The sequence below is a fragment of the Chlamydotis macqueenii genome, chromosome 6 (genome assembly GCF_036417535.1).
Source record: "Chlamydotis macqueenii isolate bChlMac1 chromosome 6, bChlMac1.mat, whole genome shotgun sequence".
NCBI lineage: Eukaryota > Metazoa > Chordata > Aves > Otidiformes > Otididae > Chlamydotis > Chlamydotis macqueenii.
In genome coordinates, this window is record NC_141561.1 from 42,448,982 (window position 1) to 42,466,405 (window position 17,424).

General features: G+C 44.9%; 2 protein-coding genes and 3 pseudogenes across 2 annotated transcripts; all 5 read left to right on the top strand.

The window, feature by feature from the left end:
- Positions 1–21: 21 nt before the first annotated feature.
- LOC147600323 (UDP-glucuronosyltransferase 1A8-like) lies at positions 22–6,044 on the top strand. The gene is made up of 2 exons (XM_086750681.1): positions 22–1,219; positions 5,570–6,044. The coding sequence occupies exons 1-2, from the start codon at positions 374–376 to the stop codon at positions 5,597–5,599; spliced, it is 876 nt and encodes a 291-aa protein (XP_086606807.1). The 5' UTR covers positions 22–373; the 3' UTR covers positions 5,600–6,044.
- On the top strand, positions 4,098–5,086 carry LOC147600324 (UDP-glucuronosyltransferase 1A6 pseudogene; annotated as a pseudogene).
- Positions 6,045–6,166: 122 nt separating the features above from the next.
- LOC147600325 (UDP-glucuronosyltransferase 1A8 pseudogene) lies at positions 6,167–9,797 on the top strand (annotated as a pseudogene).
- Positions 9,798–10,065: 268 nt separating this feature from the next.
- On the top strand, positions 10,066–10,821 carry LOC147600326 (UDP-glucuronosyltransferase 1A6 pseudogene; annotated as a pseudogene).
- A 1,385-nt stretch (positions 10,822–12,206) lies between these two features.
- Positions 12,207–14,343, top strand: LOC104475159 (UDP-glucuronosyltransferase 1A8). Its single transcript, XM_086750987.1, has 2 exons — positions 12,207–13,052; positions 14,272–14,343. The coding sequence occupies exons 1-2, from the start codon at positions 12,207–12,209 to the stop codon at positions 14,341–14,343; spliced, it is 918 nt and encodes a 305-aa protein (XP_086607113.1).
- The last annotated feature ends 3,081 nt before the right edge of the window (positions 14,344–17,424 follow it).

Below are 17,424 nucleotides of genomic sequence, written 5' to 3' on the forward strand. Positions count from 1 at the left end.
ACGTTTTTGTTGTGAGAAAATGCTGTTTAGTAAACTGGCCGTGTTCCCAGTGATGACAGGACACATGAATGATCGAGAGAGAAGTCCTAAGATCTGACTAGCATGTTGAGGAGCTGGTTCTCCATCGAACGGTCAGGAGCTTCAATGACTCAGCACAGCACTTGGCTTTATAAGTCATGGAGAAAAAAAACCAAATAAACACCACACCACACCAAACCAAACACCAACCCACAACCCAGAGCAAGAAATCATTAACTAGAAGATTACGACAAAGCAGCACAACTCAACAGACAAATCATCGCCTTCCTTTAAAGGCATCTTCAAGCTACAGCCTGAAGACAACTTTCACAGACCGTGTTCTGACCACAGGAACATGACTTTGCAGCTTTGCTCTGCCTGGATTTTTATCCTGCTCCTTCCTGGCCTCTCAGATGGAGGGAAACTCCTGGTGGTGCCCATGGGTGGAAGCCACTGGCTTAGCCTGCAGCCAGTGGTTGAAAAGCTCAGCGCAAGAGGACACGAAGTGGTGGTGCTCCTGCCAGAAATAACCTGGCAGTTGGAAACGACAGTGGCGTACGCTGTGAAAACATACCCAGTGTCTCACACGCTGGAACAGCTGGACAATGCCTTTAATGCATACGTTGACACTCACCTGAAGAACCTGCCTCTGCCGCTGAAGGCTCTAGCACGGTACGACAGCTCAGTGCACGTTTTCTCGATGTTCTTTACTCAGTGCAGGGACCTGTTTGACAGCAAGGAGACCCTGCAGTACTTGAATCAAAGCGGCTTTGACGCTGTCCTAACAGACCCCGTCTTTATGTGTGGACCGATAGTTGCTAATTATTTTTCTCTTCCATTTCTGTTCTTCATGAGAGGATTTCCTTGCAGCTTACACTATGAAGCTCCACAGTGCCCAAACCCTCTGTCCTACATCCCGAGACTATTCACCTTGAACTCAGACCGCATGACTTTTTTCCAGAGAGTGGAAAATGCACTGGTTTCCCTCCTGGAGCTTGCGTACTGTAACGGTTTATACAAGGAGGCAATAAAGCTTTCCTCCGAACTTCTTCAGAGAGATGTGTCCCTGTTAGACCTCCTGAACTCTGCTGCCATTTGGCTTCTGAGATTTGACTTTGTGTTTGAGTACGTCAGACCAGTGATGCCCAACATGATCTTTATTGGAGGCATAAACTGTGCTGAGGGGAAACCGCTGCCTAAGGTATGTTCCTCTTCGTCCAAATTATACATTTTCCAAGCCAATGCAATTGCGTCATTTCTGTAAGTTCAGTGCTATGGAATTATTTTTTTTTTTTATTTCTGGTAATGGTTTAATATAACCAGGCTTTGGCAGTTGTTTTCCACAGGCTGAAATCAAGTTTCCTTTATGGAGGCAGATTACTTACTTGAATTAATGAGGATTTCCTGACAAGTCCAAGAAAAAATGGACTTCACCTGCCAGCTACAAATTACTGTCCTCAGTGAATGTGTATTATTCACCAGCCAGATGCAGATTTGATTTCATGTTTGTGGAGTCTGACATGTATCTCTTTCACCTGACCAAAAACCCAAGGACCCGAGAGTCATCTTTGGTTTGTAACTCCAGGCTCAGTAAAGTCAGTTAACTTGCTTTGGCTGTGTTTTCATGACGTATGGCTTCCAAACTGGCTGGCTATGTTAAGTTATTTCTGAGTGCAGATCATGGTGGAACATACATGTCACGTGGAAATGGAAAGATTTAATCTAAAACTGTGTATTTGGTGAAAGACACTTCTATGCAAAACTCAGATAAGTTTTCATACCTATTTCTTGACATTTGCTTTTACCAGAATTGTTCTGCAGGATTTTGAAAGCTACTCTAGAAAATGACATCTGTTTTGATAGTTAGCATGTGATCTCTAAACCAATTACTAGCACTAGACTATTCCTTCCAGGCACAGAGCAGGACACAAGTCTCTTTCCTATGAAATGACCCCCTCACTTCTGAATGGTGGCCACACAGTATCACTGCACAACTGCAGTGCAGTATCCTTGAGCTGAAGGGTTTTGCTCTTTCTTGCTTCAGATTTCTCTTAGACTCTTTGATGGGCTTATGCAGAGTCCACTGAAGTTAACAAAGAATAAGGCAAATCAAGAACAATATTCTAAATCAGAATATTAGAACAATACTATAAATAAGGCATTCTCTTGCGTTAGGCTCAAGAGAGTGGCACTTCGTAGTTGGAGATTTAAGAGGCAAATGATGGCTGGTTGCGTGACCTAAGTCTTGGCTTCTGTGTCTTGAAGGTCTCAGAGCTGCAGACGGTTTGCAGCTTGTTACAAAGGCAGAGCCCTCCTGCCCTTACTTTATTCCTGGCGTCTCCTGTCGCATTTGTCACTTGGTGGAAATCACATGTTCCAAACCTTGAAAAACCTGGTATATCTTCATCCCGCCTTTTCTAGCTTCATTTTCTACATAGAGCAGAGGAATTTCTCCTGTTTTGCTGTGAACAGTGCCAAGCAGCAAGGCAGTAATGCAGAAGAGTGCAAACAAATGTGAGGCGAGCCATATGGGAGAAAAACAGCTACCTATTCATAGAGAGTGGTAAGCCCTGGGTTGATCTCTGCGGTTCAGAAATACAAAACAGGAGGCAAGTAAAAGCAGCGCTAACTGTGAAAAAGGAAGTTTAACCATCGTGCACTGTACATCTTCAATGCACAGTATGGACCAACACAGTTCTTGCAACAAAAATTCCCTCGTGGCAATTGGAGCTACTGCCTTAGTTTCCCCTTCCGTGGGGAGTTTGTCTGCCGCTTAAACTAAAACACACCCTCTAATTTCAGTCTAAAGGTACAATACTTGGCAAAGGTCTACACACAGAAATCCAGAAAGGCTGTAAGAGTATTATATTCACAAATATCAAATACATTGCCCCACAAAAGTTAGGAAATGTTCCAATTACGGTGGCCTGGGCAGCCTTAAATGTCACCTTTCTGTGAGGGTGCAGTCATTCATTTCAGGATCCCATACCGTCACTTTCACATGATTTCTGTTTACGGCTTCGGAAAGAGCTGTCCTAGAAATGATCTCTGTTCCGTGATTTGCTTAGCTGCCTGCTGCTTCTTGCTCTTGCAAAGACTTAGAGTAAGATTACTTTCCAACTTGCAGTCAACAGATCATCGCTGCAACGTTCCGTGCCAGCTCCAAGAGACACCTGGAGTAACCCACAAGCCTTACGGCGAGAGGTGCTTGTAGGAGGAAAGTAAACCTGCAGCCTCGAGCCACCCAAGATTCAGCCTTGTTTAACGTAACATTTCTGTCCTGAGTACCCAGTGGGAAAGCCTCTCCTCCCAGATGCCAGAGCTCACACTTGGTTCTCAGTCTTTGAGGACCCTGTTCCCCAAACTATCCTCTGCACCTACAACCACAGTCCATAAGCAGCACCACACCCTTCAAACCTGCAAGGGGCCCAGCTGCCCTTTGCTACTGCATAACAAACAACAAACACCTGTAAACCTACAATGTTATTTGGGAAAATGAGCCAGTCTGTTAATTTTCTGAACAATAATTACCCAGCTTACATCTGACCTCAGCTGATTCTGTGCTACCCCGAGAATGTAATCCTTTCTTTGTCTGTTTATCTGTTCTCTGTTTACTTCTAAATTCATGGGGTTTTTTTAAATTCTGTCCATCTTGTTGCTGTCTCACCTTTTCCACAGTTTTTGCCCTGATGGTCTGGTACAGCAAAACAAGGCTTATTTTCTCACTGAGTACTTACCAAGTCAATGGTATTAACCACAAGTGTTATTACAAGATTATGTCCCTCGTCCTCTTAGTTTCTTGAAGGAAGGAACATACTGAGACACCTCCAAGCTTAAAGATTAACAAAAAGTACAAAGGACGACATCTTTTTCCAAGAGCAGTGGCTCCCATTCCCTGTGTTGTGAGCAATTGCAACACTGAAAGATAACCACAGCTATACTGGGAAGTTAAATATTTATTTCTGCAGCCAATAAATTCCCTGCAGAAAAGTTAAAGCTTGCATGGACCTTCATATAAAGGACTCTGTCGGATGCCTCCAGAGCAGAACGAACTCGTTTACTGCCACGGAAATGGCTCCTCCATCTCAGTTTTTTTACCAGCGTCCTTGGATGTTTCTTCTTCTGTTATCTCCTTTCATCCTTGCTGAAGGTGGAAAGATCCTGGTGTTGCCTCACGATGGAAGTCACTGGCTCAGCATGCGCCCAGTGGTAGGGAAACTCCAGCAAAATGGACATGAAGTTGTTGTGGTCGTACCGTCAACAAGTTTGTCTCTGAATCCAAGTGAGCCTCAGAACTACACAGTGAAAGCGTATCCAATACCTTACGCAGAGGAACATTTCGGTGTTGCGCTCAAGTCATTTATTGGTGCTCATTTTATTGAACAATCTGTTTTGAATATTATTTTTACAATGTATCAAAGCATGTTTGACATTATCAAGGTTTTTTTCACCAACTGTAAGAGCCTTTTGCACAACAAAGACATGATGCAGTATTTGAGAGAGAGCAAATTTGATGTGGTTTTCACAGATCCAGTTGTGATGTGCGGACCGATACTTGCTGAGTATCTTTCAGTTCCTTCTGTCTACTTCTTGCGAGGACTTCCTTGCAGTATGGATTTTAAAGCTACCCAGTGTCCAAACCCTCCTTCCTATGTCCCCAGACTTTTCCTGAATAATTCAGATAGCATGTCATTTGCTCAACGTGTGAAGAACATGCTGGTCCATATGCTGGAGTTTGTTTACTACCCCCCGCCCCCTTTTTCTCATCTCAATCCACAACGGCTTGCTCCTAATAGGTCTGTTCACCACAAAAAGGCACATATCTAGGAGACAGTGGTCACCTTACTGACAGTCTGCTGCACCCACCCAGCACTCCAGAGGAGCACTCGAGCACGACAGTGCCAAATCCTCCCTCGCTCCTTACTTCTGGATCCACAAAGCACTGCTGCCAGCAGCTTCCTTCCCTTAAACATCACAGAATGGTTTGGGTGGGAAGGGACCTTTCAAGCCCATCCAGTCCAACCCCCCTGCAAGGAGCAGGGACATCTCCAACCGGATCAGGTTGCTCAGAGCCCCGTCCAGCCTGGCCTGGAATGTTTCCAGGGATGGGGCATCCACCAGGTCTCTGGGCAACGTGGGCCAGTGCTCCTCCACCCTCAGCATAAAAAATTTCTTCCTTGTGGCTAAGCTAAATCTACCCTCTTTTAGTTTAAAACCATTACCCGTTGTCCTACTGCAACAAGCCCTGCTAAAAAGTTTGCTCCCACGTTTCTCAGGAGCCCCCTTTAAGTATCATACAGTAATACAGATCAGAACAGATCTCTGGATGACCTTTCTGGTCCAATGCCCTCACAAAGCAGGGACAAATTAGAGCACATCACTTATTTGGGCCTTGCCCTGCCAAAGTTGGAATAATTCCATCAAAGTAGATCCCAAAACGCCTCTAAGCCCCTGTATTACGTGCCTTACCTCTGATGGTAACCCCTCGTGTTGTAACTCGGGTCTGGCATTGGTAACTCACACTTATCTCACACTCCCTTGAACCCAGCAGTGTTTAACTGGTCGAGAAACCCTTGCCTGAGAACCAAGCCGACTGAGGGAGTGGCTGGCAAACTCTCAAAACACTCAGAAACACCTCTGCAGTACTGATTAACCTCACCCGTCCTCTGCTGGCTTTTGCACCCACTGCCTTCATGCTAAGGGTCCGGAGGTTTGGATGGTGAATTCATCCTGCTGCAGACGGGAGGGCAGGGCAGGACATTTCCCTAACAGGTCTCTGCTCACCCCTCTTCAGTAAATTGGGAGTGCAAAAAAAAAAAAAAACACAATTAAAAATCAACATTTTTGTTGTGAGAAAATGCTGTTTAATAAACTGGCCGTGTTCCCAGTGATGACAGGACACATGAATGATCGAGAGAGAAGTCCTAAGATCTGACTAGCATGTTGAGGAGCTGGTTCTCCATCGAACGGTCAGAAGCTTCAATGACTCAGCACAGCACTTGGCTTTATAAGTAATGGAGAAAAAAAAACAAATAAACACCACACCACACCAAACCAAGCACCAACCCCACAACTCAGAGCAAGAAATCATTAACTAGAAGATTACGACAAAGCAGCACAACTCAACAGACAAATCATCGCCTTCCTTTAAAGGCATCTTCAAGCTACAGCCTGAAGACAACTTTCACAGACCGTGTTCTGACCACAGGAACATGACTTTGCAGCTTTGCTCTGCCTGGATTTTTATCCTGCTCCTTCCTGGCCTCTCAGATGGAGGGAAACTCCTGGTGGTGCCCATGGTCGGAAGCCACTGGCTTAGCCTGCAGCCAGTGGTTGAAAAGCTCAGCGCAAGAGGACACGAAGTGGTGGTGCTCCTGCCAGAAATAACCTGGCAGTTGGAAACGACAGCAGCGTACGCTGTGAAAACATACCCAGTGTCTCACACGCTGGAACAGCTGGACAATGCCTTTAATGCATACGTTGACACTCACCTGAAGAACCTGCCTCTGCCGCTGAAGGCTCTAGCACGGTACGACAGCTCACTGCACGTTTTCTCGATGTTCTTTACTCAGTGCAGGGACCTGTTTGACAGCAAGGAGACCCTGCAGTACTTGAATCAAAGCGGCTTTGACGCTGTCCTAACAGACCCCGTCTTTATGTGTGGACCGATAGTTGCTAATTATTTTTCTCTTCCATTTCTGTTCTTCGTGAGAGGATTTCCTTGCAGCTTACACTATGAAGCTCCACAGTGCCCAAACCCTCTGTCCTACATCCCGAGACTATTCACCTTGAACTCAGACCGCATGACTTTTTTCCAGAGAGTGGAAAATGCACTGGTTTCCCTCCTGGAGCTTGCGTACTGTAACGGTTTATACAAAGAGGCAATAAAGCTTTCCTCCGAACTTCTTCAGAGAGATGTGTCCCTGTTAGACCTCCTGAACTCTGCTGCCATTTGGCTTCTGAGATATGACTTTGTGTTTGAGTACGTCAGACCAGTGATGCCCAACATGATCTTTATTGGAGGCATAAACTGTGCTGAGGGGAAACCGCTGCCTAAGGTATGTTCCTCTTCGTCCAAATTATACATTTTCCAAGCCAATGCAATTGCGTCATTTCTGTAAGTTCAGTGCTATGGAATTATTTTTTTTTTTATTTCTGGTAATGGTTTAATATAACCAGGCTTTGGCAGTTGTTTTCCACAGGCTGAAATCAAGTTTCCTTTATGGAGGCAGATTACTTACTTGAATTAATGAGGATTTCCTGACAAGTCCAAGAAAAAATGGACTTCACCTGCCAGCTACAAATTACTGTCCTCAGTGAATGTGTATTATTCACCAGCCAGATGCAGATTTGATTTCATGTTTGTGGAGTCTGACATGTATCTCTTTCACCTGACCAAAAACCCAAGGACCCGAGAGTCATCTTTGGTTTGTAACTCCAGGCTCAGTAAAGTCAGTTAACTTGCTTTGGCTGTGTTTTCATGACGTATGGCTTCCAAACTGGCTGGCTATGTTAAGTTATTTCTGAGTGCAGATCATGGTGGAACATACATGTCACGTGGAAATGGAAAGATTTAATCTAAAACTGTGTATTTGGTGAAAGACACTTCTATGCAAAACTCAGATAAGTTTTCATACCTATTTCTTGACATTTGCTTTTACCAGAATTGTTCTGCAGGATTTTGAAAGCTACTCTAGAAAATGACATCTGTTTTGATAGTTAGCATGTGATCTCTAAACCAATTACTAGCACTAGACTATTCCTTCCAGGCACAGAGCAGGACACAAGTCTCTTTCCTATGAAATGACCCCCTCACTTCTGAATGGTGGCCACACAGTATCACTGCACAACTGCAGTGCAGTATCCTTGAGCTGAAGGGTTTTGCTCTTTCTTGCTTCAGATTTCTCTTAGACTCTTTGATGGGCTTATGCAGAGTCCACTGAAGTTAACAAAGAATAAGGCAAATCAAGAACAATATTCTAAATCAGAATATTAGAACAATACTATAAATAAGGCATTCTCTTGCGTTAGGCTCAAGAGAGTGGCACTTCGTAGTTGGAGATTTAAGAGGCAAATGATGGCTGGTTGCGTGACCTAAGTCTTGGCTTCTGTGTCTTGAAGGTCTCAGAGCTGCAGACGGTTTGCAGCTTGTTACAAAGGCAGAGCCCTCCTGCCCTTACTTTATTCCTGGCGTCTCCTGTCGCATTTGTCACTTGGTGGAAATCACATGTTCCAAACCTTGAAAAACCTGGTATATCTTCATCCCGCCTTTTTTAGCTTCATTTTCTACAGAGAGCAGAGGAATTTCTCCTGGTTTGCTGTGAACAGTGCCAAGCAGCAAGGCAGTAATGCAGTAGAGTGCAAACAAATGTGAGGCGAGCCATATGGGAGAAAAACAGCTACCTATTCATAGAGAGTGGTAAGCCCTGGGTTGATCTCTACGGTTCAGAAATACAAAACAGGAGGCAAGTAAAAGCAGCGCTAACTGTGAAAAAGGAAGTTTAACCATCGTGCACTGTACATCTTCAATGCACAGTATGGACCAACCTGAAATGGCTGCTGTAACCAAACAGTTCATCGCACTGTCCTCTTCAGTTTGCTCTGGTCCACACCCCTGGGCCTCTCATAGTTTGAAGAAGAGATATATATTGAAGGAAGCTGTAAAACACAGTTCTTGCAACAAAAATTCCCTCGTGACAATTGGAGCTACTGCCTTAGTTTCCCCTTCCGTGGGGAGTTTGTCTCCCGCTTAAACTAAAACACACTCTCTAATTTCAGTCTAAAGGTACAATACTTGGCAGAGGTCTACACACAGAAATCCAGAAAGGCTGTAAGAGTATTATATTCACAAATATCAAATACATTGCCCCACAAAAGTTAGGAAATGTTCCAATTACGGTGGCCTGGGCAGCCTTAAATGTCACCTTTCTGTGAGGGTGCAGTCATTCATTTCAGGATCCCATACCGTCACTTTCACATGATTTCTGTTTACGGCTTCGGAAAGGGCGGTCCTAGAAATGATCTCTGTTCCGTGATTTGCTTAGCTGCCTGCTGCTTCTTGCTCTTGCAAAGACTTAGAGTAAGATTACTTTCCAACTTGCAGTCAACAGATCATCGCTGCAACGTTCCGTGCCAGCTCCAAGAGACACCTGGAGTAACCCACAAGCCTTACGGCGAGAGGTGCTTGTAGAAGGAAAGTAAACCTGCAGCCTCGAGCCACCCAAGATTCAGCCTTGTTTAACGTAACATTTCTGTCCTGAGTACCCAGTGGGAAAGCCTCTCCTCCCAGATGCCAGAGCTCACACTTGGTTCTCAGTCTTTGAGGACCCTGTTCCCCAAACTATCCTCTGCACCTACAACCACAGTCCATAAGCAGCACCACACCCTTCAAACCTGCAAGGGGCCCAGCTGCCCTTTGCTGCTGCATAACAAACAACAAACACCTGTAAACCTACAATGTTATTTGGGAAAATGAGCCAGTCTGTTAATTTTCTGAACGATAATTACCCAGCTTACATCTGACCTCAGCTGATTCTGTGCTACCCCGAGAATGTAATCCTTTCTTTGTCTGTTTATCTGTTCTCTGTTTACTTCTAAATTCATGGGGTTTTTTTAAATTCTGTCCATCTTGTTGCTGTCTCACCTTTTCCACAGTTTTTGCCCTGATGGTCTGGTACAGCAAAACAAGGCTTATTTTCTCACTGAGTACTTACCAAGTCAATGGTATTAACCACAAGTGTTATTACAAGATTACGTCCCTGGTCCTCTTAGTTTCTTGAAGGAAGGAACATACTGAGACACCTCCAAGCTTAAAGATTAACAAAAAGTACAAAGGACGACATCTTTTTCCAAGAGCAGTGGCTCCCATTCCCTGTGTTGTGAGCAATTGCAACACTGAAAGATAACCACAGCTATACTGGGAAGTTAAATATTTATTTCTGCAGCCAATAAATTCCCTGCAGAAAAGTTAAAGCTTGCATGGACCTTCATATAAAGGACTCTGTCGGATGCCTCCAGAGCAGAACGAACTCGTTTACTGCCACGGAAATGGCTCCTCCATCTCAGTTTTTTTACCAGCGTCCTTGGATGTTTCTTCTTCTGTTATCTCCTTTCATCCTTGCTGAAGGTGGAAAGATCCTGGTGTTGCCTCACGATGGAAGTCACTGGCTCAGCATGCGCCCAGTGGTAGGGAAACTCCAGCAAAATGGACATGAAGTTGTTGTGGTCGTACCGTCAACAAGTTTGTCTCTGAATCCAAGTGAGCCTCAGAACTACACAGTGAAAGCGTATCCAATACCTTACGCAGAGGAACATTTCGGTGTTGCGCTCAAGTCATTTATTGGTGCTCATTTTATTGAACAATCTGTTTTGAATATTATTTTTACAATGTATCAAAGCATGTTTGACATTATCAAGGTTTTTTTCACCAACTGTAAGAGCCTTTTGCACAACAAAGACATGATGCAGTATTTGAGAGAGAGCAAATTTGATGTGGTTTTCACAGATCCAGTTGTGATGTGCGGACCGATACTTGCTGAGTATCTTTCAGTTCCTTCTGTCTACTTCTTGCGAGGACTTCCTTGCAGTATGGATTTTAAAGCTACCCAGTGTCCAAACCCTCCTTCCTATGTCCCCAGACTTTTCCTGAATAATTCAGATAGCATGTCATTTGCTCAACGTGTGAAGAACATGCTGGTCCATATGCTGGAGTTTGTTTACTACCCCCCGCCCCCTTTTTCTCATCTCAATCCACAACGGCTTGCTCCTAATAGGTCTGTTCACCACAAAAAGGCACATATCTAGGAGACAGTGGTCACCTTACTGACAGTCTGCTGCACCCACCCAGCACTCCAGAGGAGCACTCGAGCACGACAGTGCCAAATCCTCCCTCGCTTCTTACTTCTGGATCCACAAAGCACTGCTGCCAGCAACTTCCTTCCCTTAAACATCACAGGATGGTTTGGGTGGGAAGGGACCTTTCAAGCCCATCCAGTCCAACCCCCCTGCAAGGAGCAGGGACCTCTCCAACCGGATCAGGTTGCTCAGAGCCCCGTCCAGCCTGGCCTGGAATGTTTCCAGGGATGGGGCATCCACCAGGTCTCTGGGCAACGTGGGCCAGTGCTCCTCCACCCTCAGCATAAAAAATTTCTTCCTTGTGGCTAAGCTAAATCTACCCTCTTTTAGTTTAAAACCATTACCCGTTGTCCTACTGCAACAAGCCCTGCTAAAAAGTTTGCTCCCACGTTTCTCAGGAGCCCCCTTTAAGTATCATACAGTAATACAGATCAGAACAGATCTCTGGATGACCTTTCTGGTCCAATGCCCTCACAAAGCAGGGACAAATTAGAGCACATCACTTATTTGGGCCTTGCCCTGCCAAAGTTGGAATAATTCCATCAAAGTAGATCCCAAAACGCCTCTAAGCCCCTGGATTACGTGCCTTACCTCTGATGGTAACCCCTCGTGTTGTAACTCGGGTCTGGCATTGGTAACTCACACTTATCTCACACTCCCTTGAACCCAGCAGTGTTTAACTGGTCGAGAAACCCTTGCCTGAGAACCAAGCCGACTGAGGGAGTCGCTGGCAAACTCTCAAAACACTCAGAAACACCTCTGCAGTACTGATTAACCTCACCCGTCCTCTGCTGGCTTTTGCACCCACTGCCTTCATGCTAAGGGTCTGGAGGTTTGGATGGCGAATTCATCCTGCTGCAGACGGGAGGGCAGGGCAGGACATTTCCCTAACAGGTCTCTGCTCACCCCTCTTCAGTAAATTGGGAGTGCAAAAAAAAAAAAAACCACAATTAAAAATCAACATTTTTGTTGTGAGAAAATGCTGTTTAATAAACTGGCCGTGTTCCCAGTGATGACAGGACACATGAATGATCGAGAGAGAAGTCCTAAGATCTGACTAGCATGTTGAGGAGCTGGTTCTCCATCGAACGGTCAGAAGCTTCAATGACTCAGCACAGCACTTGGCTTTATAAGTAATGGAGAAAAAAAAACAAATAAACACCACACCACACCAAACCAAGCACCAACCACACAACCCAGAGCAAGAAATCATTAACTAGAAGATTACGACAAAGCAGCACAACTCAACAGACAAATCATCGCCTTCCTTTAAAGGCATCTTCAAGCTACAGCCTGAAGACAACTTTCACAGACCGTGTTCTGACCACAGGAACATGACTTTGCAGCTTTGCTCTGCCTGGATTTTTATCCTGTTCCTTCCTGGCCTCTCAGATGGAGGGAAACTCCTGGTGGTGCCCATGGGTGGAAGCCACTGGCTTAGCCTGCAGCCAGTGGTTGAAAAGCTCAGCGCAAGAGGACACGAAGTGGTGGTGCTCCTGCCAGAAATAACCTGGCAGTTGGAAACGACAGCGGCGTACGCTGTGAAAACATACCCAGTGTCTCACACGCTGGAACAGCTGGACAATGCCTTTAATGCATACGTTGACACTCACCTGAAGAACCTGCCTCTGCCGCTGAAGGCTCTAGCACGGTACGACAGCTCACTGCACGTTTTCTCGATGTTCTTTACTCAGTGCAGGGACCTGTTTGACAGCAAGGAGACCCTGCAGTACTTGAATCAAAGCGGCTTTGACGCTGTCCTAACAGACCCCGTCTTTATGTGTGGACCAATAGTTGCTAATTATTTTTCTCTTCCATTTCTGTTCTTCGTGAGAGGATTTCCTTGCAGCTTACACTATGAAGCTCCACAGTGCCCAAACCCTCTGTCCTACATCCCGAGACTATTCACCTTGAACTCAGACCGCATGACTTTTTTCCAGAGAGTGGAAAATGCACTGGTTTCCCTCCTGGAGCTTGCGTACTGTAACGGTTTATACAAAGAGGCAATAAAGCTTTCCTCCGAACTTCTTCAGAGAGATGTGTCCCTGTTAGACCTCCTGAACTCTGCTGCCATTTGGCTTCTGAGATTTGACTTTGTGTTTGAGTACGTCAGACCAGTGATGCCCAACATGATCTTTATTGGAGGCATAAACTGTGCTGAGGGGAAACCGCTGCCTAAGGTATGTTCCTCTTCGTCCAAATTATACATTTTCCAAGCCAATGCAATTGCGTCATTTCTGTAAGTTCAGTGCTATGGAATTATTATTTTTTTTATTTCTGGTAATGGTTTAATATAACCAGGCTTTGGCAGTTGTTTTCCACAGGCTGAAATCAAGTTTCCTTTATGGAGGCAGATTACTTACTTGAATTAATGAGGATTTCCTGACAAGTCCAAGAAAAAATGGACTTCACCTGCCAGCTACAAATTACTGTCCTCAGTGAATGTGTATTATTCACCAGCCAGATGCAGATTTGATTTCATGTTTGTGGAGTCTGACATGTATCTCTTTCACCTGACCAAAAACCCAAGGACCCGAGAGTCATCTTTGGTTTGTAACTCCAGGCTCAGTAAAGTCAGTTAACTTGCTTTGGCTGTGTTTTCATGACGTATGGCTTCCAAACTGGCTGGCTATGTTAAGTTATTTCTGAGTGCAGATCATGGTGGAACATACATGTCACGTGGAAATGGAAAGATTTAATCTAAAACTGTGTATTTGGTGAAAGACACTTCTATGCAAAACTCAGATAAGTTTTCATACCTATTTCTTGACATTTGCTTTTACCAGAATTGTTCTGCAGGATTTTGAAAGCTACTCTAGAAAATGACATCTGTTTTGATAGTTAGCATGTGATCTCTAAACCAATTACTAGCACTAGACTATTCCTTCCAGGCACAGAGCAGGACACAAGTCTCTTTCCTATGAAATGACCCCCTCACTTCTGAATGGTGGCCACACAGTATCACTGCACAACTGCAGTGCAGTATCCTTGAGCTGAAGGGTTTTGCTCTTTCTTGCTTCAGATTTCTCTTAGACTCTTTGATGGGCTTATGCAGAGTCCACTGAAGTTAACAAAGAATAAGGCAAATCAAGAACAATATTCTAAATCAGAATATTAGAACAATACTATAAATAAGGCATTCTCTTGCGTTAGGCTCAAGAGAGTGGCACTTCGTAGTTGGAGATTTAAGAGGCAAATGATGGCTGGTTGCGTGACCTAAGTCTTGGCTTCTGTGTCTTGAAGGTCTCAGAGCTGCAGACGGTTTGCAGCTTGTTACAAAGGCAGAGCCCTCCTGCCCTTACTTTATTCCTGGCGTCTCCTGTCGCATTTGTCACTTGGTGGAAATCACATGTTCCAAACCTTGAAAAACCTGGTATATCTTCATCCCGCCTTTTCTAGCTTCATTTTCTACAGAGAGCAGAGGAATTTCTCCTGTTTTGCTGTGAACAGTGCCAAGCAGCAAGGCAGTAATGCAGTAGAGTGCAAACAAATGTGAGGCGAGCCATATGGGAGAAAAACAGCTACCTATTCATAGAGAGTGGTAAGCCCTGGGTTGATCTCTACGGTTCAGAAATACAAAACAGGAGGCAAGTAAAAGCAGCGCTAACTGTGAAAAAGGAAGTTTAACCATCGTGCACTGTACATCTTCAATGCACAGTATGGACCAACACAGTTCTTGCAACAAAAATTCCCTCGTGGCAATTGGAGCTACTGCCTTAGTTTCCCCTTCCGTGGGGAGTTTGTCTCCCGCTTAAACTAAAACACACTCTCTAATTTCCGTCTAAAGGTACAATACTTGGCAAAGGTCTACACACAGAAATCCAGAAAGGCTGTAAGAGTATTATATTCACAAATATCAAATACATTGCCCCACAAAAGTTAGGAAATGTTCCAATTACGGTGGCCTGGGCAGCCTTAAATGTCACCTTTCTGTGAGGGTGCAGTCATTCATTTCAGGATCCCATACCGTCACTTTCACATGATTTCTGTTTACGGCTTCGGAAAGAGCTGTCCTAGAAATGATCTCTGTTCCGTGATTTGCTTAGCTGCCTGCTGCTTCTTGCTCTTGCAAAGACTTAGAGTAAGATTACTTTCCAACTTGCAGTCAACAGATCATCGCTGCAACGTTCCGTGCCAGCTCCAAGAGACACCTGGAGTAACCCACAAGCCTTACGGCGAGAGGTGCTTGTAGGAGGAAAGTAAACCTGCAGCCTCGAGCCACCCAAAATTCAGCCTTGTTTAACGTAACATTTCTGTCCTGAGTACCCAGTGGGAAAGCCTCTCCTCCCAGATGCCAGAGCTCACACTTGGTTCTCAGTCTTTGAGGACCCTGTTCCCCAAACTATCCTCTGCACCTACAACCACAGTCCATAAGCAGCACCACACCCTTCAAACCTGCAAGGGGCCCAGCTGCCCTTTGCTACTGCATAACAAACAACAAACACCTGTAAACCTACAATGTTATTTGGGAAAATGAGCCAGTCTGTTAATTTTCTGAACGATAATTACCCAGCTTACATCTGACCTCAGCTGATTCTGTGCTACCCCGAGAATGTAATCCTTTCTTTGTCTGTTTATCTGTTCTCTGTTTACTTCTAAATTCATGGGGTTTTTTTAAATTCTGTCCATCTTGTTGCTGTCTCACCTTTTCCACAGTTTTTGCCCTGATGGTCTGGTACAGCAAAACAAGGCTTATTTTCTCACTGAGTACTTACCAAGTCAATGGTATTAACCACAAGTGTTATTACAAGATTACGTCCCTGGTCCTCTTAGTTTCTTGAAGGAAGGAACATACTGAGACACCTCCAAGCTTAAAGATTAACAAAAAGTACAAAGGACGACATCTTTTTCCAAGAGCAGTGGCTCCCATTCCCTGTGTTGTGAGCAATTGCAACACTGAAAGATAACCACAGCTATACTGGGAAGTTAAATATTTATTTCTGCAGCCAATAAATTCCCTGCAGAAAAGTTAAAGCTTGCATGGACCTTCATATAAAGGACTCTGTCGGATGCCTCCAGAGCAGAACGAACTCGTTTACTGCCACGGAAATGGCTCCTCCATCTCAGTTTTTTTACCAGCATCCTTGGATGTTTCTTCTTCTGTTATCTCCTTTCATCCTTGCTGAAGGTGGAAAGATCCTGGTGTTGCCTCACGATGGAAGTAACTGGCTCAGCATGCGCCCAGTGGTAGGGAAACTCCAGCAAAATGGACATGAAGTTGTTGTGGTCGTACCGTCAACAAGTTTGTCTCTGAATCCAAGTGAGCCTCAGAACTACACAGTGAAAGCGTATCCAATACCTTACGCAGAGGAACATTTCGGTGTTGCGCTCAAGTCATTTATTGGTGCTCATTTTATTGAACAATCTGTTTTGAATATTATTTTTACAATGTATCAAAGCATGTTTGACATTATCAAGGTTTTTTTCACCAACTGTAAGAGCCTTTTGCACAACAAAGACATGATGCAGTATTTGAGAGAGAGCAAATTTGATGTGGTTTTCACAGATCCAGTTGTGATGTGCGGACCGATACTTGCTGAGTATCTTTCAGTTCCTTCTGTCTACTTCTTGCGAGGACTTCCTTGCAGTATGGATTTTAAAGCTACCCAGTGTCCAAACCCTCCTTCCTATGTCCCCAGACTTTTCCTGAGTAATTCAGATAGCATGTCATTTGCTCAACGTGTGAAGAACATGCTGGTCCATATGCTGGAGTTTGTTTACTACCCCCCGCCCCCTTTTTCTCATCTCAATCCACAACGGCTTGCTCCTAATAGGTCTGTTCACCACAAAAAGGCACATATCTAGGAGACAGTGGTCACCTTACTGACAGTCTGCTGCACCCACCCAGCACTCCAGAGGAGCACTCGAGCACGACAGTGCCAAATCCTCCCTCGCTCCTTACTTCTGGATCCACAAAGCACTGCTGCCAGCAGCTTCCTTCCCTTAAACATCACAGGATGGTTTGGGTGGGAAGGGACCTTTCAAGCCCATCCAGTCCAACCCCCCTGCAAGGAGCAGGGACATCTCCAACCGGATCAGGTTGCTCAGAGCCCCGTCCAGCCTGGCCTGGAATGTTTCCAGGGATGGGGCATCCACCAGGTCTCTGGGCAACGTGGGCCAGTGCTCCTCCACCCTCAGCATAAAAAATTTCTTCCTTGTGGCTAAGCTAAATCTACCCTCTTTTAGTTTAAAACCATTACCCGTTGTCCTACTGCAACAAGCCCTGCTAAAAAGTTTGCTCCCACGTTTCTCAGGAGCCCCCTTTAAGTATCATACAGTAATACAGATCAGAACAGATCTCTGGATGACCTTTCTGGTCCAATGCCCTCACAAAGCAGGGACAAATTAGAGCACATCACTTATTTGGGCCTTGCCCTGCCAAAGTTGGAATAATTCCATGAAAGTAGATCCCAAAACGCCTCTAAGCCCCTGTATTACGTGCCTTACCTCTGATGGTAACCCCTCGTGTTGTAACTCGGGTCTGGCATTGGTAACTCACACTTATCTCACACTCCCTTGAACCCAGCAGTGTTTAACTGGTCGAGAAACCCT